The 23,842-nt window shown below is 33.8% G+C and overlaps 1 protein-coding gene across 3 annotated transcripts in view; it reads right to left on the minus strand.

Moving 5' to 3' along the window:
- Ptp10D (Protein tyrosine phosphatase 10D) overlaps positions 1–23,842 on the minus strand; it is a 41,489-nt gene that overhangs the window by 6,698 nt on the left and 10,949 nt on the right. For 2 of the 3 annotated variants that reach the window (XM_034331247.2, XM_034331248.2), the window contains exons 2-17: positions 15,069–15,315; positions 14,114–14,389; positions 12,938–13,144; positions 12,245–12,598; positions 11,744–11,916; positions 10,457–10,820; positions 10,105–10,374; positions 9,608–9,910; positions 8,740–9,018; positions 6,815–7,224; positions 5,698–6,075; positions 2,855–3,047; positions 1,783–1,951; positions 1,292–1,544; positions 837–1,094; positions 27–411 (exon numbers count right to left, since the gene is read on the minus strand). In XM_034331247.2, the coding sequence (XP_034187138.1) occupies positions 27–411; positions 837–1,094; positions 1,292–1,544; positions 1,783–1,951; positions 2,855–3,047; positions 5,698–6,075; positions 6,815–7,224; positions 8,740–9,018; positions 9,608–9,910; positions 10,105–10,374; positions 10,457–10,820; positions 11,744–11,916; positions 12,245–12,598; positions 12,938–13,144; positions 14,114–14,389; positions 15,069–15,315 (4,519 nt within the window). The remainder of the gene's footprint in view (positions 1–26; positions 412–836; positions 1,095–1,291; positions 1,545–1,782; positions 1,952–2,854; positions 3,048–5,697; positions 6,076–6,814; positions 7,225–8,739; positions 9,019–9,607; positions 9,911–10,104; positions 10,375–10,456; positions 10,821–11,743; positions 11,917–12,244; positions 12,599–12,937; positions 13,145–14,113; positions 14,390–15,068; positions 15,316–23,842) is intronic. The other variant, XM_034331249.2, reaches the window with a different exon arrangement.

Below are 23,842 nucleotides of genomic sequence, written 5' to 3' on the forward strand. Positions count from 1 at the left end.
CGAAAACGTTCACTAACTAAACTCACCTTCGAATCCTTGATTATCGTGAATCTCCCTAGGTGGTCCAGTCATGTCTTGTCCTTCTAGCACTGCCAGAAGGCATTGATGTATACAAATATACTGTTGCTCGGTTTGGACCATCCAAACACGTTCTTTCCTCATTGCCCAGACTATTCCAAAGATGTCCACGTACTTGGACACCAAGATCTGCTGAAGAATTCGATCCAAGGTGATGAAGGTACCACTACGACCCACTCCCGCACTACAGTGAACCACGATCGGCCTCTGATCCGGACGAACTCTTTCTCTGAATGCTCGCACGAATCTGGCTAGAGTCTGAGGTGGACTTGGAACACCAAAGTCCGGCCAAGTGGTGAAATGGAAGTGTTGGATGACTCTTTTCACATCACCCTGTTCGGAGAAAGGATTACTAAATTAGGGATGTCATTATAATAATAACAACACATTGACTGTCGTGTCACCCATATGTGGATGGTGTTGGAATTTTATGAAAATTTCAGCATCCATATTAATTAGAATTTTTGTATACAGTAGACTCTCCTTATATTGCAACGTGAGCAAGTTGACATTCGCACGGGTTTTTAAGCTCTTCCACAATCACAGCTTAAGAAAATGATGCACTTCTAAATGAAAGCCTGGGAACTTGAAAAAATTGTAATATAACCAGAGTCTATTGTAATAAATATTGTAAAAATAATATATAAGATTTATCAAAAATAGAAAGTATTACTTGATGAAATTTTTAATATCTTCAATGTGGCAGTCAACGTGTGAACATTAGTACAACGCATTAAAAATAAATTATGATTACTTACTCTACATAACATGAATTCCGTAATACTCCAATCAGGATAATGTGTCTCGTTTAATATGGTAACGCAAATGTCTCCATAATAGACTGGTAGAGTGTCCATCGGCCAATAATGGTCACATTTTTCTCTGCCTTTTTCGATGCACCTCGTTAGCATCACGATGGCTCTGCTATTGCTTTCCCAGACCATTCTCCAAAAATCATCGCGTGTAGAATGCAAAGGACCTTGCGTGACGATGAATTCCCTTGGAGAATTATGACCCTGTCATGAAAAGTATAAAAATATGTCAATTAAAAACTTGAGGTATTTAAAACCAAAAAATGCAAATGACATTTTTTTTTAAACTAAAAATTGACAATTTGTGGTAATCATTTTAAAAATTACTCAAATGTCAATTTCTTAATTCAATAATATTTTTTATTGTGTTAATATTGAACGAATATAGAAACTGAACGTACAGGAACATAATTGGCGTTGATATAATCAGATCCTTCTTCATCGTCTACAGGCTGGAGCTTAAATCTGCTATGATCGTAAGGCAGAATATTCGTGAAACGATTTTTTGGCCTATTGCAAGGTAAATCGGCTGCTGTACACGGTTGATCCCTTCCAATGTGCTTCAGTTCTTCGAATTCTTCCGAGAAACGGAAATCGGAATCCGCGGACATTGTTCTATAATGCTCTGCGAAATCCTCTATTTTAATTGGCCGACTAAACAAAATAAATACAACAAAATCACTTAACTTACTTTTCATAAATGTCATTGCACATCATTTTAAAATAAATTCTTAAAATTAGAGTTAGGTATCAATCTTAGGTCTTAAAATTAGGCTGTTTTTAAAATGTTTTGAAGAACAGCTGCAAAACATGTATATGAAAATGTCAATTTATTTTTTTGAATATTTTACAAATGTGTTGCATGGCTAGAATAAAATATAATTCTATTTACCTGGTCTCAATAACGCTGTCTGGTAAAGACAAATTGTCGGTGGTCCTTGTTTCGGTTGTTTTACGACCCTGGCTTCTTCTTCGTCTCACCAGTAGACCAATTCCCAGTAAAGTTAACAAAAGCACTATTGGTACCGTCACTCCGACAATGATGGCTGTGTTGTCTTTATCTGCTCAAATATGAATAATAATAACGTTATTTTCTTTTGCAATGAAATTCTTAAATTAAGAAAAAATTTTGAGAGATCTAATTAGTCAGATGTTGAATGCCATTAGGGTCACCGATGATCACCAGCATAAATTTAATATAATGAAATAAAAAATAAGTAGTATAAGTATTATACTAATTTCATAAGATAAAAAGCGAAAAGTTTGAATTGGGATATAAAACCTTTAAATTGAATTTAAAGGTTGATGTGACATCAATTTAAGAAACTTTTAAAAAATATTAAATATTTCAGTAAGAATTTAATGAACTATACTTCACTCGAGTGTTAATTAAAATGCTGTTTGTCTTTGCTAACTTACCTGCCAGCAGCAATCCTTGGACAGACATGTACACGAAATAACGAGGCATGAATTTAGCAAGCTTTCTATAACTACAGCTTATAACAACACGATTCTATGTATATGTTTTTATTTTTATATATTTGGAAGATGTAACACACAGAAGACTCCATAAAGGATGCTGCTCAATCTTTATACATTGTTTTAAACAATAATTTATTTATTTGAAATTTAAATTTAAAATATTGAAGGTATGATAACTTTTATGACAAATAATAATATAAATAAAATGGATTTGACTTTTTCAAATAAGAGACACGAAGAAATTTTTTTATAAACTTAAAAGGAGTATGAAAGTTTTGTAACAACACTGAGTGTATGTTATTATGAGGCAAACATAATTAAGAAAAATGAAATTTTTGTCTTTACAGAAACAATGGAATCTTCTGAGAAGTATGAAAAATGCAGGTATGTAACGTCCTCCTTCCATAAATTTGAAAATTTCCTAACAGAACCAACTGGAACAATTGTTGTTTGTGTCGAGAGTTTCACACGATCTTTCTCACCTGTTTGAATCGGGAAACTGTAACTGGTGTCCGTGAATTTATCAGGAGCTGTGAACGCTCGAACTTTAACTCTGTAAGTAGATCCAGACTTCAGTGGTCCATTACAGTATCCTATTTTGTTATCACAATTTTCGGTACCGATCGTGAAGTCCTCGACCGATCCATTCTTGAATGGATAATATGGCTCCATCACCTAAAAAAATAAATTTAGAATATGTTCAACTAAATATAATAATTTATTGCACATTAAATGGAGGATTTACATTAAGAAAAATTTTATTCTGCAATCGAGCATCGAGCTAAAAGTATTAGGTTTTTGTACATTCAATGCCAATTTCGAAATACAAAAAGTCTAACACGGTTACCTGAGCATATTAACATTAGATACATGGTATGGCCCTGAAGCTCGGTCATAAAATGATTCATACTATGACAATGAAAGTATTTATTATAGAAAAATATTTAAATATACGATTCATATACTTTTAAATACTGCAAATAAATTTTTAAAAGATTTATCTAAAAAATGTATTAAATATTTACATATTTTTTTAGATTTTTCAGGTAGAATGTTAAACAATTCTCTACAGAGTTCGAAAATTAAAATAATTAATTAATCAATTATTAGGCTAATTTGAAAAGTTGTTGAACTACATATTTAATACTTTTATCAAGTATGTTTGCATTTCTTATGTTTCTTTCATGAATTTTGCATCGTAATAGTATTATATCACAAACCAGTCACATAGTTACATTAATCGGCATTCATTGATTTATAATTGATCTTAGTTGCGTAGATAAGTAAAATCACCGAGAACTGAATCATTTTCCAGGGAAACGAGGGTGTAATATCGAACATCACGTAAGAGCTTTTTTTTACACACGTGCCAAGCATATTCTCGAACATACGTACATAATTCAAATAAACGCTTCATTAACTTACTTATTTGTTGCCAACGTCGTAATATATCAATGATCTCTGGTCGTAAAATGTTTTCTACCGGAAGAACGTTATTCAAATGCTCTTGCAAGGATGTGTTAATTAAGATGTACAAACAGCTTTTAATTTAATTCAATTTACTGAATTATTCTGTAACGCAATTTCAATTATTTTATAACAGATTGAGGACCATGCTGGCAGCTCTCAAAAACAATTCGTGCAATGAAATAAAAAAATAAAAATAATATTATAAATCGTGTGGAAAGTGTTACACTGCAATGATTAAACCATTAGTTGAACCTAATAATTCCATGAAAATGTATTCTAGAAGGTAATAATTGATATTAATAAATTCAATGTTATATCTTCACCTGTGCAATTAATTTGCCACTTTTTGAAAAAAAACTCTGCACGACATTCATGATCCAATTCGATGCTCATATCAGTGTCTTTATACACACACCTAAACACTCGAACGTGAGTATCACTAATTATTTTAACTTAATGATATTGAGTTTTTCTTCCTTGTGATAGAGGTAGCAAATTAGAAATCAATTGATGCGCATTGAACTGCACAAATCATTTAACACTACACAGAAACACTATTCTTCAGAATATTTTTATCCCTATTCTTTTTATATTTGTTTTAAACTTTCTTTTCGTACAGATATAAAAAATTGTACATTTAAATATACTGCACTAATATTATTAAATTTTCTCTAAAATAATATTATTTTACACGATTCACTAACTACTCATTTAAACACTGATGACGATTTTAAATGTTTTTAAAAATATCAAATATAAAACAACATTCACTGATTTCTAAATTACTTATAGGTAATTCCTTTAAAAAAAAACTCCGTGCTTCACTGATAAACTGTGTTAAGAAGATGCAAATGTATATGAAACAACCCGACAGCACAAGGATGATGTTCATTTGATTTCTAAGCGTTTTACTGTTACGACAGTTCATAGAATCGTTAGCGTGTCCTCTAACGACGACCAGAATCGAGCGCGTTCCTCCATCGACTGTTGACTGCACGTGGTGTACACGTAATGCAACAATTGCAACGAACACGAATTGTTTATGCGTGGTCTTGAGTGCACGTATTTCTTCGTTGTTTGCGTTATTCGCTCGTGATCTCGCAAGTTAACGAGCTACTCGCCGTGATACACTGCATTCATTATTTTACATCTCTATTGCGAGATCGTTTAGCGTGCCGATGACGCATTGCGTCCGATGAAATGAAAAATATCTCGACACAATTTGAAAATATTGATGATTTTTTTCTTTCTCTGATGTAACACAGTGAGATACGTTACGGCGAACAATTTTTATCGATAAAGTCAAAATGGTATTATGGTCTTATCACTATGCTAAAGAATAAACATTAATTAACAATGTAAATCTGTTAATTCCTTTTTAATATGTTAAGTGCTATATTAGTAGGAATTATTTGAGTTTTCTAATGGTAACAAACAATCCTAGTATCGTTTGAAATAAGACACATAGCTACTTAATGAAACGAAGAGATTTTAATATGTAAAATTTATTTGCAGAAATCAGTGAAGAATACTGGAACATAACATGGACATGAAGAAACTGTTAACCACTTCAAAAATTGCAAAGATAAAAGGCAATAAAGTAAAGGTAATAATGGATATGTAGCTAATTACTACGTACAGTTAATGAGACATTAAACTTACATAAATTAAATACAAGAATAATGCAGAAATCTTGCGAATGACAACGGTATAATACGATAAAAGTGAGAGTAAATTGCGTAAAATATTAATGTCTGCAATTGGCAACTCAATATTAAGCATAATATTAAGCTTCTTTGTGTCCTTCTTAAATAAAATTTATATGCATTATACCTGGCAATCATTTTTGTCTTACCTGGTACGGTGGCCATATGCTGTACGCTTGTACGTCTCTCCAGCTGGGCATCTCCAAGCCAGAAGCATTTTTACTGTCATCCTCCGCCACGATGATGGTATACGAAGTGACAGCCCCGTTTTGTTCACTGAAGTAGTTCTTTCTAAATCGTATTTGAATCGTGCTACTACTTCGACAGACCTCGGTAGGCACCACTTGGGTCGGTGGTTTCGGAGGTGCCAGGATGGGCATCTTCTGCTTCCACACTGCTTCTGGTCCAAAACCAATTTTCGTCTGCGCTTGGATACGGAAGATGTACGTTTTGCCAGGTATGAGGGTTCTAATGACGCCGCGGTACTCGTTTGGTCTGAAGTCCTGCATCTGAGTGTGTGCTGAACCCTAATAATAGCAAAAGCAGTCATCGTTTCAGTTCGATCTGGACAAGTTTATGTAGGTGATACACAGTAGTGGACAAAATAATAAAATTTTTGTTTTTCTCTTAACACTTTTTGTAATCAGTTATTAAATGAATGTAGTTAATTTTTGTGATTGAAGCAAAAAAGAGAATTTCAAGGACTTTCAAACCACCAATTGGTAATGCGAATCTTTTTTTTTTCTTTTTTTTTTCAATTGAATAATTAGAAAGTAGATATCGATACCTAATATGAACAACATTGTAATTTTATTACGGTGTTTTGCAAGTATTAAAATAAAAAATCTTTTTTCTTTTTCTAGGAACCATGCCTGTATCAGGTGCCGGTACATATTTGTTAATAGATAGTATTAAACTGTAAATTGTTATTGTGAAATCCAACGAAAAAATAACAAATTTATATTAAAAAAATTGATAAGATACTTGTGTAGCTATTTTTAAGAAACGTTAATCGTTAAATTCAGATATCAAAAGTGTTATTCTGCGATCCTTATATGTCATGAGGTCATGCTAAATGAAATCGGTCGTTGTTTGCTATAACTGGCAGTTATAACTCATTACATTAAGATCGTTATAATGAAGGGTCTGTGTAGTTATATTATCAAGCCTTAGGCTTCAAATTGATATGACACAAGTATTATTTTATCATCAAACCCATTATCCCATTTTCATTACTTTGCTCGATACGCGTGTAATTGAGCTTACTTCCAATCCATAAGTGATGGTATATTTCCTGATGATGCCATTCTGTTCCTGACTAGGCAAAGACCACTCGAAGCTGATGTCACTTGGCTGAATATCCGTAGGATGAAACTTTTCCACTTTGCCAGGATAAGACTCACTGGTGGTGAAACTAGCGCTCAAAGGATTCGATATCCTGAGATTTGAAGATGCAGTACCAGAACGTACTACAAGCGTAAAAGTGTAATTTCTGTGAGGCTTCAAGTCGGAGATGGTTATCAAATTGACCGATGTGATATTCTGAATGTAATTTCCTTCTGTGTTTATATATTGGACCTCGAAAGCATCGTACTGTCCACGTGGAATGTCCCAAGTTAATGTAATTCTGGTATCGTTGATGTTTACCGCCTGAATCGCTGTTATTGGTTCAGGATCTGAAAGAAAATATTGGGTCAAAAGAAAGTACATTTACATTTGAGGACAATTTCATCTATTAACCCTCGAAAGACAAATGGAGGGTCATTTTGACATGCTACATGTTGTACAATTATAATTGTCATGGGTCAAAGTGATCCTAGATTTCTGAAGGTTCGAAATTAAAGAGGACTAGTAGCAAGAAATAATATTTATTACTTAAAATAAATTATTATTTCCTCCATTGTGTTAATTACACTTGTGAATTGTCTCAAACATCACAATCTATGTAAACTTAATTTTTAATAACAAAGTACCACGTTCTTAAGTGGAATTTTATACAAATGTGCACCGTCTCAATGTACACTTTAATTAAGCATTTATACAAGCGTCAATAAAATAAAATTACACAAGGAATACTAAAAAGTATGCTTCTTAATCGAATCGAGTCTTACCATATGCTTACTTCGATCAATATTGTATTACTCCCGTTTAAGTAAAGAGCTATTGACTATGATTAATTATACTTTTCAATATCACTAGAAAATCAAAAAATTACTTACAAAATTAAATAGAACTTTTTTTATTGTATTGGTATTTAAGTTAAAATAGATGCCACTTATTTTGAATCATCCTCTATACAGTATCGCTCTCAAAGTATCGAAACACACTATTTCCAAACACATTTCGGTTTTTAATCACTATTGTCATTAATTTTTTGCCTTACATAGAAATGAAGAGTGTCTAACTGCAAATGCCTTTGATATTAGTATACAGGGTGTTCCACAACAGGTGGTAGAAAATTTAAAGGGTAGACCACAATAAGACGAAAATTAAGGACCACGAAATACTGCTCGCAATTTTATTTTTTTAATCAACGTTAAAAAATTCATATGAAAAACGCCTGATACTATCAATCTGCACAGCACCAATGATTGAATCTCGGATCAGTAGGCGCATATACAGATATACTCAACAAGTGTCGAATCCAATTGTACAAACTCATCCGATGCGACTTTATTTCATTTTATCTTCTGTTTGTTTTGACTACAACTGTACATGCGCCTCTTAATGCAACATTCAACTATCTGTGCTGTGTAGATCGCTAGTTGCAGGCGCTTTTAACTCGATTTTTAAAAAAACAAAGCGAACGTTTTTTGTCTTAATCTTTAGGATCATCCCTTATATTTTCTCCCACCTGTTGTCAAACGCTATGTATTTTTTCTTGAAAAGTACCTACTAGATACCAAACTAATGTTCAGGCTACTTCGGCAGTGAGGCTTTTGAAGACCAAAGGTTACATTTTGAAAAGAAACAATCACAAATGTTTATCAATCTATTTATTTTTATTTATTTCGTTATTTCGCTATACGTGTATTGTAATATAAATCAAATTTGAATTTCATAGTTTGAAATTCTCTCCATGAATCTTATAGTTTCAGAAACCCACAATGGGTTCAATATATATTAATTCGACCCGAACTGACATTTATTATAATTCCTATACTAATCGTCCTTGGTCGCAGAATACTCACAAAGCCGATCCTGTTTGACCAATGGCCTGCTCTCAACATTATCGCTGACTGTCCAAACGGTCACATTGTAGAGTTTACCAGGTGTTAGGCCAGTGAACGTCACCTTGGTGTCGGTGTCATCGACCAGCCGTTCTTTCGTCGTGTTGTTCTCGTCGCTAATCCGGAAACGGTACAGATCGAACTTGGACGATTGGATCGGTGTCGGTGTATACCTCAATGTCAAAGAGTCAGGCTGATCTCGATCGACCACCACAACGACTTCCGATTGGATCAGTGGCACTAAATTCGATAGAAACGTGTTTTTTTCTTCTGTACTTTCTTTCCTCATCCTAAACACGTTTCTCTCTTTATCCAAGCTGATTTCAAACGGATCTCTTTCTCAGAATTTTGTATAACATGGGATCATTTTAACCCTTTCTACCCGTTTGAAGTGTACAGCAGTTCTCGTTCATTTTTTTTTTATTATTATTCAATTATAAAATTTGATGAATTTATTTGCAAACCCTTACTACTATAAATTTGGACAATAAATAATTGTCGACTTGAGGAGTTAATTATTATCATCCAACCATTTAATTATTATCATCCACCATAAAAATATTTGTTTCAAAGTGAAATAGAAATTAAAAAACGTAAAGTGGATTTCTCTAAGGAACCTTGTGCAAGGTTATACACTATGACACAAATGTATGATACAACACACAGATTAGTATTCTAAAAATGATAATAATTACAACCAATCAACTCTTTAACACATGTTAGCACTGATGATTAGACAGAGCTCGTTAATGAAACACTTGGATAATTAATTGAAAAAAAGAGAAACGTAGCTTTGGGATATGTAAAAATAATTGAAAATTTCACTTACTTGTTCTGGTTGTTAAATTGGTTACATCGCTAACCAGATTATAAGAAACCGTGTAGATGCTGAATGAATATTGAACACCTGGCATCAGGTCGCTGACCAGCACCTTTTGTACAGTATTCTCGTCAAAGAGAATACCAGTCGCATCATTGCTTTCTGAGACATTTTTTGATCTTATGTCCTCTGAATTCTCTACTGGCCACCATCTTATTACGTAGGTTTCAATTCGACCTTCCGGCCTGGGCCATTCTAGGGTCACGTTCGTAGAGTCGATGACTGGTGTAATATTCAGCACTGGATTGGGCCCTGGAATAGATTTATAAATTATAAGTAGACTGAGATTCATGGACAATTATAGAAATAGCTGAATAAATTTAGGTATTTATTGATTTTATTTAGATTTTATTTTTAGAATTGATTTTAAAATGGCTAACATCATTTTATTATTCTACAAAATATTTTTCTTACAATTTAAATTGAAAATATTTCTGTTTACTTACGAACTGTGTGGTTCACTTGAAGCGGATAAAGGCTTTCGACACCGTAACTGACAGTGTTCACTTGAATCGTGTACTTTTCTCCAGCTGTCATATCCGCCACTTCCGCTTCCGTTTCGCGTACACTGGGCAATTTTACCCATCTGGGATCGTCTTCAGTTCGATATCTAATCGAGAATTCGGAATACAACGAATCTGTAGGGGCCTCCCAGTGAACAACGACGGTATTGCTTGTCACCCTTTCGATGCTTAGATTCTTTGGTGGGTGGGGTACTGAAATCAAACGATTAAGTAAAATAATATTAGTAATCGATTTCTTTTACTGGACATTACCAGAAACATTTAAGTCACTTACAAACGGCTTGAAGATAATCATGGGGTTCGCTTCTTAACCCATGACTAATGGCGAAAACTTTGACTTCGTACGCTGCACCCGGATAAAGATCTCCCAAAACGATATGGGACTCCGTGGTAAGGGTAGTGGCGCTCTCTCCAGTGTCGTTCCTATTGAGCGTCACTTCGAACTTCTCTTGCCTCGAATTCACGTCGCTTTTCCACGAGATATTCAGTCCCGTTTCGCTGGGTTTCAAATCTTCGATTATGGGACTGGAAGGTCGTGTGACTTGGTACAGAATGGTCTCGTTAGACTCGACCTTATTGCTGATGGCTTGCACTATTATCGAGTAATTTCTGCCAGGTAACAATGCTTCTAAAGTCACCTGGAATTAACGTATGAATATTAAAAGATTTTCAAGTATCTTGTTCTTTTTTTTAAACAATATATAAATTTTTTCAAAAAGAAGTTACTTTGACAATAAATAAAAATATCCTCTTAATATAAACTGGTTTATAAATTATAAGGAAATGACTAATAAAAAAATTGTTTTCGATCAGAAACGTTAAGTGAAAAAAAAATATGTGATTCTTTCCAAAGAATTCAATTTCTGAAATTACGTATATATCAAGAATGATTTAATGTGTCTTAAATGTTCAAAAATATTTTTCAAAGAAATATGAACAAATTTTTGCAAGTGTTTATGAAAATAAAATTGTGTAGTTAAATAAAAGAAGAGTAATAACTTGTGGAATTCTTCATTTTCGTAGGTTCCTTATCATACTATGAACTCTCTTTCAGTCATTTATGACTCATTTGTCATTTTGAATAGTACTACAAAAGATGTAATGAATCATCTAGAGATAAAAATTAGAATGTCTATATCTTTTATGTGATAAAACTATTGTAAACATTTTCAAATATTTTTTTTTAAGATTATCAAATTCGGAATTTTGAGGTCACTGACAGTCTATAAAAAAACCTTTTACTAATAACTTTCAACTTAGTCATTTTTTATTAATTTCAGAACTTTAAAATTTAATCCTTTTTTGAAAAAAAAAATATAATTGGCAACACTCAACCAATTTCCGATTTCAACATCTAATTTAATTTGACAATTCTTTTTGAATTCTGAAAAAATATTTTTTTGTTTAACACTTCTTTAAAAATGATTGAAAGTAAAGACATTATTCATTCGTATTTTAGATAATTCATACTGTGCAAATTACAAAAATGACTTAATATTATCACTCTTATTAAAAATTTTATTCTCAGCATGTGAATTTATACATCTGTAACAATACTTACTTTAGTCTTATCAGTTGTTAGAGTATTGCTATCACCGCTGATCGTTGTTTCCACCTCGTGATACTGAAGCTTGTAACTATCCTGAGTGCTCGAATTTTCAGGATGCCAAGAAACTTCGACCATCCCAGTTTTTTCATCGATCACAGCACGGAGATCACGCACTGGTAGTGGTTCTAAAACATCAACAAATCATTACTTATCAATTGCGAATTCATTAGAATTTTGAAAACCTGGAATTTTGAAATTTTTAAATTTTTAGGATCTAGTGTTTTGGAACTTTGGAATTCATAAAATCTGAAATTTCGGATTTTCTGAATTTTTCGATTTTAAAAATTTTGAAATTCTGAAATTTTGAAGTTCTAAAATTTCCGAATCTTAAAATTTTCAAATGGTGAAGGTTCACAATTTTAGGGAGGGACCGATCCAGATTTTTAGGGAAGCCAGATCCACCCTGGACCCTACTTTATAATATTTCTTGAATAATGAGAAAAAAATACTCACTTAAAGTTACGTCGCCACTGACTGGCCAACTTGTCACTTTCCCAGAAACGGTTTTCAAAATAACTTGATAAGTTTTTCCTGGTTCCAAGTCTTTGAATTCCCACTTAGTCTCGTCATCCCTGTTCCTGGTAACCGGCGCTAGTCTTCGGTTACCCCCTAACGATATTTGATATTTATCAAATTCGGACATTCCGTCAGGAGGACTCCAGAAGACCCGGAAGGAAGTGGACGTTATCGAAGACTTGTCGAACGTAACGTTCACGGGTCTTACTGGCACCGTCCGATATTGGGCCGTTGTTGGGGCTGAAGTCTCATCCTCGGACACCGTGTGCACGGAAATATTGTAGGCTCTTCCTGTAATAATTAAAAATAAATAATTTATACCAAAAAAATAAAGAGCAATATTGTCTAACTAACTTTCAGATCTTAATATTAAATTCTTTTTTCAATTTTTCGAGTTAAAATTTTGTACACTTATTACTATAAGTATTATTTTTAATCTATAAACATTAAATTCTTCTAAAAGCTATCGAAAAAAAATTCTTTTTAATTTATTGCTTCCTCGAACAAGTAAAAATGGATTGTATTTTGAAAGTTTTTTGTCGTAAAATTTACTTAAATTTTAATACTTTTATATTGCTTTCCTCAGTTTTGAAGATATAAAATTTTCATCCGTTTTGGTAAATAACTTACCCGGAACGAGTCCCTTGAAAGCAGCTTGTGCTGGCCCAGGGGGTTCGCCTTCTTTTTCCACATAAAGAACGGATTCTATGGCATCAGGAGGATCTATACTAACTTTGTAATGGGTATAAATCCCAGCAGGATAAGGAGGCTGCCAAAGGACCAATAAAGTCGTTTCATTCCTAAACCATACGATAAACTTTCCAGGTGTGTTGGGTTCTGTAAAAAAGAGGTAAATATGTGAAATTATAAAAAATAATTATGATAAAAAATGCTAAATCTAATTTTTCAACAATAATTCCAAAAGTTACCATTTTGAAATCGACTAAACCACTTTTTAACTGTCAAGAGCAGGAGCACGATTTAAATAAACGTCTCGAATATTTTTTTGTTGCAGTTCCAACACTCACTCCGTTTTTAAACTCATAGAACATAACATGACGAAAATGTAACTTTTCATTTTCCATTTTGAATATTAACCCTACACACATTTTTTAATTAAAAAAACTTTTTCTTAAGGTTATATTGGCTCACGACGAATTTAGATAACTGTCACTAAATAATATTATTATAAAAGAAATATTTTTTTCACTCGATTGCAAAGTTTAGAGCTTACGTCATAATACCAGTTACGAAAACGTAAAAAAATTGTTGGAAATATTAAACCAATATTAACGATAAGTATAATTATACACTTCTAATTGGCGATTTATGAATTCGTGCTAACGTAATATCAACTTTCAGCTGACCAACTACTTCAACTATGAACTCAAACACAGACGGCTGTCTACTAAATATACGAATTCTCAATGGTATTTCAAAGTTGTTTTAAACGAAAAAAGTTTATTTTATAGTTTCCACTTCTTTGTGCACAAGTAATTACGAGTTTCTCATTTATGCAATGAATTTTGCTGCACTCTATACAGGATGCCACGTAATTAATGCAAGCAGAGACAAGTACCTGTCGTAAAAATATTAATTGCAAAATAACTGTACATATCCACCTTTTGAATTTTGAAATTGTTCCCAATAATGACTTAAACCTCTCTTAATTCCACATACATATTTCATTTGGAACTAAATTCCTGACTCTGCGATGAAAAAGTAATCAATTTCGCGTTAAACGACACCGAAATATTTCTTTTATGCTGACACAAAATATCGGAATAAGCAATCTCGTTCACTCACTTGTGGTGAAGTTTCTGCTAGTGTAAGCAACGCTTTCTTTGGTGTCCAATACAGTGAAAAGTTGTAAGGAATACGTTGCCCCGGGGATGAGATCACGAAGCAGATAGGGAACAGCATCCGCTGAGATGACGCTTGTTTTTGGGTTTCCGGTGTCGCTGAAGCTTTGCACCCTCAACCGGAAACCGGAATAATTGCCCTGAGCTGGCGGTGCCCAATAGACTATCGCGTTTTTTCCATTTCGTACCGAGACGGTCAGATTCGAGGGTGGATCCGGTGCTGTAAAATAAACCCCATTCAGTCTCATTAAAAAGAACTCCTACTTCTTTTATTCGAAGTAATTAACCGCTGGAATTGATAATTAAATAGAAGTGCAATTAAAGATAGAATTCATAATTAATTTTCATGTTCATTGATATCTCATGTCAATGAATGTAACAAGGTATAGGATACAACTTTAATCTTAATTCTAATAAGTTAAAATAATTATTAATAATCTGCTTCTATTTAAATTTATGGCATTGATATCATATGATTAAAACTTAAAAATGACTAAAAATAACTGAATAACTTATAATTTTGTAATGCTAATGCATAATTAAATTCAGCAAGTGACGATAAGAATATATGTACATACAGGTGCAAATATTAATCATTAATCATTATTACAAGGTAAATGCTTCAAGTTTACCAACTATGCTAACTTCGTTCAAATGTCAATATAAACTTCATAATGTTAAGTCAATAGTGTCAATTATTTCTTACGTACGTACTTTACGCATAAGGTTTCACATAAAACATGTGATATCACCCCACTTCTATCAAACCTATGAATGTATAAATTTTCACTTATAAGATTAAAGTGTGTATTAAATATTTTTTTTTTATTCGTAACTTTATGCCAAAATAACATTTGGGGAGTTGCCATGAAAGGGAGGATGTTCCTTTTACAACATACCTGTGGTAATAGAGGCAGTCCACGTGAGCCAGTCATGAAGGGTGCTATTACTATAATACAACCAAAATTCGTATTTAGTGCCAGGAAGCCCATCTTTGAACTTAATGACATCACCGATGTCGACAGCTGCAATGGTGGTATTTGGTGGTGGGTAACCAACTGGAGGGCTGTAGTCTAAACGATACCAAGAGCCTCCTTGGCTCAAATTCCCTGGTATTTCAATAGCAAGATCCGCCGAATACGTAACCTGAGCAAAACGACAAAAGGAAATTAAATTAAAATTCATTTCAAAATTCTACAACTTCTGAATGATATCTACATATCATTTTTATTAGCGGTAGAAAATTTACCATTATTTTTAAAAAAGGCTTTTATTATTTATTTTATTTATATGATAAATATAATTTAGTTTGTAGTGTTTGCTTGATGTGATCATAATTACCCACTGTTTAATTACCTATACGTATGTATATTCAGACAAGAAGAGTAAAAAAGCATGTTTTTTTAATAAATGAAAAATTCTTATTATTTCTACAAATAAATGATTGGAAATTGGATATTCGCTAATGGAAAATACTAAACTGCAAATTAATTAATTAATTATTTATTCCAATGTGTCAATCTAAAGTCATTCAACCGAATCAAACTGGTCAACCTAAACTTCAAATTGATATGGCGTAAGTATTATTTTGCGATACCATTATGTCATCAAATCATGTAAGACTTTCTATATTTCGAAATCCGTCATTTAATATGTAACAACCTAACATTTTGTCCAGCAGTGTGTAGCTGCTTAAACTTCAAATGTAATTGTATTATCAGTGACCTAATACACGTGAAACATGTTGCGTTACTTTTATGCAATTGAAGCGTGCATGAAATGTCACAGAAATTCAATCACGCTCGATTTCCGGTTATTACATACACGAGCTGTTCTAAATTTAAATGCTCATTATTAGACAATTTTTTTTTTAATATAAGGTAAGTTGTACTAATTCTGGCACTGCGCTAATTATTGGCACTTTGAATTTAAACCAGGATTCATAAGAATCGCATGCAAAATATTATTTTTCCCACAGAATAATACTTTAAATTTCTATGGTTTATTATTTATTTCCAATTGGTAATATTGACAAAAAATAGAAGATATATATTTTAGTATTTTTAAAAATTTTCTGAACGTCTAAAATAATAAAACGACCCAGTTTGTCTAAGGAATGTGAAAAACTATATTTATCTATGGAAGATTAACTTTGAAATGCTTTATAATTTAAAAATGCATATCGCACGAACGATATCTAGAATTCTATTGCTTCCATTCCACTGAATAACCAGTATAAAATCTCGTTAGGACGGAAATCGAATTGTATCGATAACCTCTTTATGAAAGCAGTATTGTGCTTGATAAAATCGTAGACGTCGAAGCGATCGTTGCACAAGAGTCTGTTATGGGTGTGCGTTCTACACAGAGGAAATGTGGCATTTCTGTGTTACGATATTGCGTATCTGGATCACAATACAACGACACGCGACCAGACGAGGTCGCGCTCAATGGCAGAGAGGCATAAACCTTTCTGGTATGTATTTATAGTACACACGTTATAACACTATGATGAACATTCATTCTTTGAGTCGGATAAATTATACGGTAGAGCTCTGATTATCTGAGATACCAGAATGACCCTGGATAACAGAGGCCAACCGAAACATCACATTATCGGAATCTGATTAACCCTCATCCGGTCAAGGGAAGTCTAATGGACCTTGAAAGAAGTCTAACACACCTTGTTTGCATAATCCATTTAATCCTGAATAGAACTCGTTAAATACTTTTCCAAAAAATTCTGAATATTTACGAAAATTTATTTTAAAAATAAACTAGTATTTATCAAGGCCAGATATTACCCTTACGACCCTGATGGGCCGTAGAAATAGAATAAGTTATACACTTGCTGGCAATAATTAAAAAATATGACAGTGTAATAATGTATAAAAATATTACAATCTTAATTATTTAATTTTTTATCATATATTAAATAAGCAATCTTGTTTTAAAAAAAAAATTCATTCATGAAACTAATATTTCAAAGAGGTACAAATTACGAGTGCATGAAACAGCGTAAACCTAAGCCAAGGTAGAAAGAGGTTTTTATTTTGTTTTTCTACCCTCTTGCACGGCCGTTAGCGCGGCGTCGTTAAAAGTACGAAACATCATCAGAAAGGCAGAAAACCTTTGAAGAAACAAAATTGAAAGCGTTACCCTCGCACGAGATTTCTTCTAATTTCGCTTGTCAGCTCGCGAAACGCGACGCGACGCAAGGGTGGCGCGTTCCTGAAACGAGCACCCATCGCTCGATGTGAAACTTTAACGGTCTGAAAGTCTCTCTCGAGCCACGACCGCGTTTAATCACCGGAAATTCGCTTGGTAAATAATTCCTAACGCGAGCTGAACCTTTCTGTTATCCATGCTACGAAATTCGAAGCTGAAAGATTACGGTACAATTTCGAGCGATTCAATTTTGATTACTTCGAGACAAATTTGAACAGATATAATTGAATATCTATTTCAAATATCAGCACAGAATGCTATTTTATTCAAAATTTTCAGGACTTTCAGTGTCATCAAATTTCAAAGTGTAATTTTAAATAATTCAACATGGTACAGTCTGGAAGGTTTACATAGTTATCCCATTGTTCTTTGTACAATTAGAAGTTCCGATGGTGGTTCGTGACGTAATGGTGGCCGCGGGGGTGTACGGCAGCTGGAAAGAGGCGCGACGAAGAAAAGGGATGATGCGAGGAACTCGGGGAGCTGAAGGGAGACAGCGAAGGGAAGAGGGATCGATATGCACATCAGCGTCGCGACCGGATGTAGGAAGAGAAACTCGAAGCTTCCGCGCGCATAGGGAGGGGTGCAGGAAATGTTTGGAAATGGAAAAACTTGGATAAGTTATCCTAAAGACCCAAGGAACGGTTGGACGACGCTGAAGTCTGATTTCCGGTGACGAAGAAATTCAACCAACCGCAAAATTGGAATCAGAGTAGAGCCGGAATATTATGTTGATACTTGTTCTTCCTCTTAATGGTTCAACCCTTCTAGTCAAGGTGAATCCAATGGACCCATGTACCTTTTAGGTATATTTCTTTTCTTCATCACAGAAAATTTCATAAAATTATGAATGCAGCAGAGAAAACATTATGGACCAATTCAAGCAGTGGTACTTAACTTTTTTAAAATCACAGATTTTTAGGTAATTTGAATGAAAAGTTCATTAGGGTCTGAATTGTGGGAAATTGCTATTCTACCTCTGCCTCAGTAAGGTAGAAAGTAACCTTACTGCGGAAAAGTTCACCAAAGTTCCGGCATGAATTTGTAAAATACCTTTATTGACTATTCTATTAGTGTCTAAAAATACATAACCGATGGAAACTGCTACTAATGAATCTACCAGCGTTTGAGGTATATAGATATGCCGGGTAATCATGCAGATGACTCCATTTGCGTCTAAGGCGTGGGTCTGTTAAGTAACCTTACTGTTGAGTCCACTTACAGACCCTGAACGAAACGCGTTCCATCCTTTTCCGCAGCTCAATCACTATAATACAGTGCTGTTATTGTATCGTTATTATTTCGTGGCAAGCATTGTACTTTATTTACATGTACGATCCGTTTATAATGAAAGGGACAAATCCATTGTCATCATTAATGAGATATTTTTATGTTCAATGAAAGTCAAAACAATATGAAATCTAGTCAGATTTTTTTTGGAACATAGTTGCTCTTTCTTAATAAACGATGACTGTCTAGAAATACATTGTATCCTAGTTTGCTGGCAAAAAAGATAGGCTAGGTGTGGGTGACAGACAGGATGGCGAAATTGATATCGTTTTTAATATACTCCCTGTCTGGTGCAGCCTGTTATGTTACGGTTGAGTAACGGCATTATAGATTTGCGGTGCGCCTCTTTCCCACGTCTGTCTCACCGCTTCCGGCATGCCGTGTACATGCCAGCAATAGTTCTCCATCAGAATTCATACCCATAAATATCGCCGACCGTGATATTGCCGTGAGACGGTTATCATACGCGAACGAAGAATTGCATTCTCTTTATTGATCTTTATACGTAGATTCGAACGTAGAATACCCTAGAATTCAGACACCCAACGCTCAGTCTCCTGTATTTATTCTGGAAACGTAGCCTTATATTGCAAAATGAAGAATGATCTCTGCATTGAGACAGTATGTAGCAAATAACTGACAGCACGACGCGACGTTTCTAACTCGCAAGGATTATTTTCGTTTGTTTAACGACAGTTTCTGTCAACCCAAATTCTGATTTGTGCAATGTAACTTGATTGCTAGAAACTCAGCCGCACCTCGTACATCAGAATGTCTTTGATCTCTTCATAGTATAATGTACTTTCTATTTGGAAATTTGCCAGTAGCTTGTAACCAGAACGCACATACGAATCCTGATTACTATAAAAGTTGTAGTTACCAGTAGTATGAATCATTTTATCGCAAGTAAGCGGTACCTAGGGGAAGTGGCCATTTTTGGGGGTCAAAAAATAGCATTTTTTAAATTTTTCTATTTGATAATAAACAGTATTTGGGGCCATAATACATAATTAAAACAATTTTATAGAAATAAAAGTTCATTTCAATAACTCTCAATAAACCTGGGGACTAAATGGAAAATTTGAATGTTAATTTATCCAAACACCCCGTAGACAGGAAGCATGATGTTTTGTGGTAAGTGCTTTGTGATATAATGTTCGTAATTGTTACTGTACCATTCATGAGTTATATAAGTCACAGGTATCCTCTGACCGGATGAAGGTCGCTGTTAATACTGTCGTTGGTCAATCATTGCGTAATGTTTGCAGAATTTGCATTGCAACTTGTTTGACAAATTATTCAATACCTGCTTTTGAAAATTTTCAATAATATATAAAGACCCGTTAACAGAAATGAAGGCGTGATTGAAGGATTTTAAACATTACCTAAATTTTTCAGTTGTATCATCTAAAAAAATAGAAAAAATAGATTTCTTAAAGAATATTTTACTATTGATGTTAATTAGGTGTAATTTCCTATAACCTTCGATTTTTTTGAACTAATTCATGAAAGCGTCTACTTTTCATCATGTCTAATTTTTCACCGTTTTCTTCCATTTTAAATTCATGATGGGACCAGGAATTCGATATATGAACGTACGTTCAGTTTGCTTCTGGTTCACGAATGGGTCCCGAATCTCTAAATAAACTACACGTGGCGTCCTGCATGGAATACCTGAGCCCTCGTAAAGGAAAGGTTTCGAGTTTGTCAAAGACAAACATCCTGGAGAAAAACAAGGAACGCGCAATCCCTTCGAATTGAATTTCAGAGAGAAAGTCCTTCGCTTTCGTGAAAATTTTACTAATCGTACAGGAGGATCTACCACAGTAATTTAATACAAAATGAAACAAAGCAACTTCGATTGTATTATTTGTTAATCAATTATTGACAGTAGATTCAAACTTTAAGATTTGCCATTAAAGTTAATTAAAGGGAATATAATTAAAATGGTTAAATGTCGCTTTACATAAGTCCAAAACACAGCAATGCAATTTACAAAAGAACGAAATAGAAAGCGAAATTGAAAAGTGTGATTTTTTATTCCGATTCCGCTTTCAGATAAATTATTTTTTTATTATTACAAAAACTTATATATTTTTTAATTTTCTGCTGCTTCATAATATTTACAAGGTAACTCATAAGAAAACCACCCCTATATCCTTCAAATTTTAATGAACTTTGGGGTAGACTGCTGCAATGCCTACAAATTATATTTATTTTTAAACCCTTTCTTATTTTCGTTCCCTAAATTTTTAACTATTTTTTCAAATATTAATTTCCAGCATACATAAGTGTTGCATTGTTATATTAAGGATAATTAGTAACTTCAAATTAAGTTTTGTAATCAATACACTATTCATTTTTATTTCGATGAATTTGCACGCTGAGATTTAATCGGTATGACCACCAGCAATTAACGAAATTGAAGAATTTCACGCTAATAACGGAACGGACAGTAAAGTTGGACAATCGTTAAGGTCGTTGTCACGCGCATTTCGCGTGACGAAGAACACTCCTTGATGTTATCGATCAGCTTGTGATAAGTATTCAATTCACTCGCTCTTGTTAATTCCCAAGCAATTCAGTTAATAACATTCCTCCATTGCAATATTCAAATTACAGTTAGACGTTTATTATACAACCGTATAAAACTTGATCACTGCAGATCCACTGGTAATAATGATAGAAAAGGGATGCAATGATTAATTTATATTAATCATATCGTATTAGGGTCCTTCTTACGTCGAAAAGTAGAATTGAGATTTTCTCAAAATCATTATTTTTGACCTGGCTGTCGTCTGGATGTTCCGCTATAAGTGGTGTCGAAAATACATACAGCAAGGGCAAGTGCAAGTGTTACTCGACCCTGTACGCTCACATCCGGATGTGGGCTTGGAGTACATCCTGGCCTAGCTAGACAGGATGCGGCACGAAAATAGAGCAGACGGGAGAGAAATATAATAAATCAACGAGCCACGATGTACACCGGGATCTCGTACATCTCTGTTACGATCGAGCAACATACAGGAAACGAGGAGGTTTAGAAAAACTTGTGCCGATGACGCGTGACATGCAATTTCAATCAGGGAACGCGTGAAAGAAAATTTTAATCGGTTTTCTTGAAACGCATACCGCGCGAGTTTTCTTCGATGCCAGATCAATCTCTACACACAAGCATTTTTTCGCTATCCTGACAATGAATCCAATTGCTTTTTCCTCTATTTTTTTATTAAAGAATTTTAATGTCACATCGATTGTGCATAGGTGATGATTAGCGAAGATACTATGGGATGAATACACTATAAGAAATTATTGACTTTTGATGTTTGCTGATGATCACTATTTTAAAGGCAATGTGATTCTTTATTTTTAACATTTTATTTAAGATGCAAATCTCCAAAGACCTTGTTAGAATTACATAATAATTGATCTACGAGTCCGGTTTACTTCGATATAGCCATTGAAATGAGTCACTAGAAACTACAATCGAATCATGTCTTCTCTTCGTCACTTTCACTTTTCAGTTAACCTTCCTGTAAAAGTGAAATTTTGTTTTATAATGTAATTCACCGTGCATCGTTTCTATTCGATTAATTAATTGTTAACCATCTTCCTTATATAACGTTAATATCGCCAGACTTCAGTGCGCTCGTTCACAAAAGAGTAATAAACATTTCTCTTCAAATTTCTCCTTAATTTATCATTTATTCTTCTTTTTAATTCAGCTACAAGATGTGTATGTAAGCTAGCGCACATTAACCCTTTCGTTATGGCGGTCTCTGCCGGTAACTGTACTTATATTAAATTATCAATAAAATAATATTCTTCATACAATTTTGTTTACTATAAGAAATCTTTTAACGTAGGTGTTTTCATTTAAAAAATTTTCCATTGCCTGTGTGCTATTTTAAAATTTATAGCGAAATATCATAATAGTAAAAGGGTTAAACAGAAAATTATTGAAACTGACTGCTCGAAATCAACCTTGATAGTAACATGATAACTGAGTATGACCCCATTTAATTTTTGGTGCTATACAACTATGTCATATTAATTACATAATAATCTATTGAAAAAAATAATTTCAAATTCATTCCTTCCATAATTAAGCATCAAATTCAAACGAACCTTACTGTCCGAATATTTTCATGACTCATAGTAAGTATGAATCCAACGTCCTTCGTGTGATTAGTCATACCAGCACTTTATCATGATTCTTTCACCCTTTCATACTTATTATTCTTTACTTAATATCGGATGAAATAAACATACACTTAGATGAAATTCATTATTCGTCTAATCTATTGAACATTGAACTTTTAAATGAGAAATGAAAAATATTTAATGGTTCTTGCTGCTCCAACTAATGTGCTGCAGTAAAACTAGTAAAAAAAGGAAGTAGCAATGAGAGTAACAGCTTTTTATTGAACCCTAACAAAAACTCGAGCAATCAAGATGGCAGATGAAGCAAACATTTTCTCACACTTCAACATCCCACGCTGTTGATTGCAAGTTTAACGCACCATATGACTCGTTAGTGGCCTGTCTCAAAGAACATCAACCCTTTGCGGTTCGTAATAATTTTCAAAGTGTAGATCAGTATCTATATTTAAGGAAAAATTTAAAGCAATTTGAATTATGAATTAGATTTTAGAAAGGAATATAAAACTGGGAGCTATATTACTACCCCTTTCTTTATAAAAAATAATTAATCAAAAAAGAAATAATTTTTCAAAATACTGCATTACTTTGTACGTTTGTTTGACCATCGAGCACGTATTATTATGTAATTCGTGTTTTGCGCTATTGTTCAGATCAGCACCTACTTCCTGGAGTTTTAATTCCTTGAGAATATTCCCACGCGACGGAAGCCATCCAATTTTCTTTCGACTTCCGAGCCGCGCCATGCTGGGGTAGATTAAATCGCGCGGGATAAAAATACAAATGATACAGCCGAGTGCACCACGTGCGCCCAAAGGATCCTGGAATTCTGACGTCATTCCTGTAAAAGAAACCGCTTGGTTCCGTGAACATCTTTCGGCTCTTTTTTTCTCTTCTAAGCGTTAAAAGGTCACATTTAACCCCTTCTGTGTTTCAGAAATAGGCGATTCAGCTTCTCTCGAAGCTGGTATTCTCTCGAGGAGGTATTCTACTT

The sequence above is a fragment of the Osmia lignaria genome, chromosome 14, assembly GCF_051020975.1.
Source record: "Osmia lignaria lignaria isolate PbOS001 chromosome 14, iyOsmLign1, whole genome shotgun sequence".
NCBI classification, from domain to species: domain Eukaryota; kingdom Metazoa; phylum Arthropoda; class Insecta; order Hymenoptera; family Megachilidae; genus Osmia; species Osmia lignaria.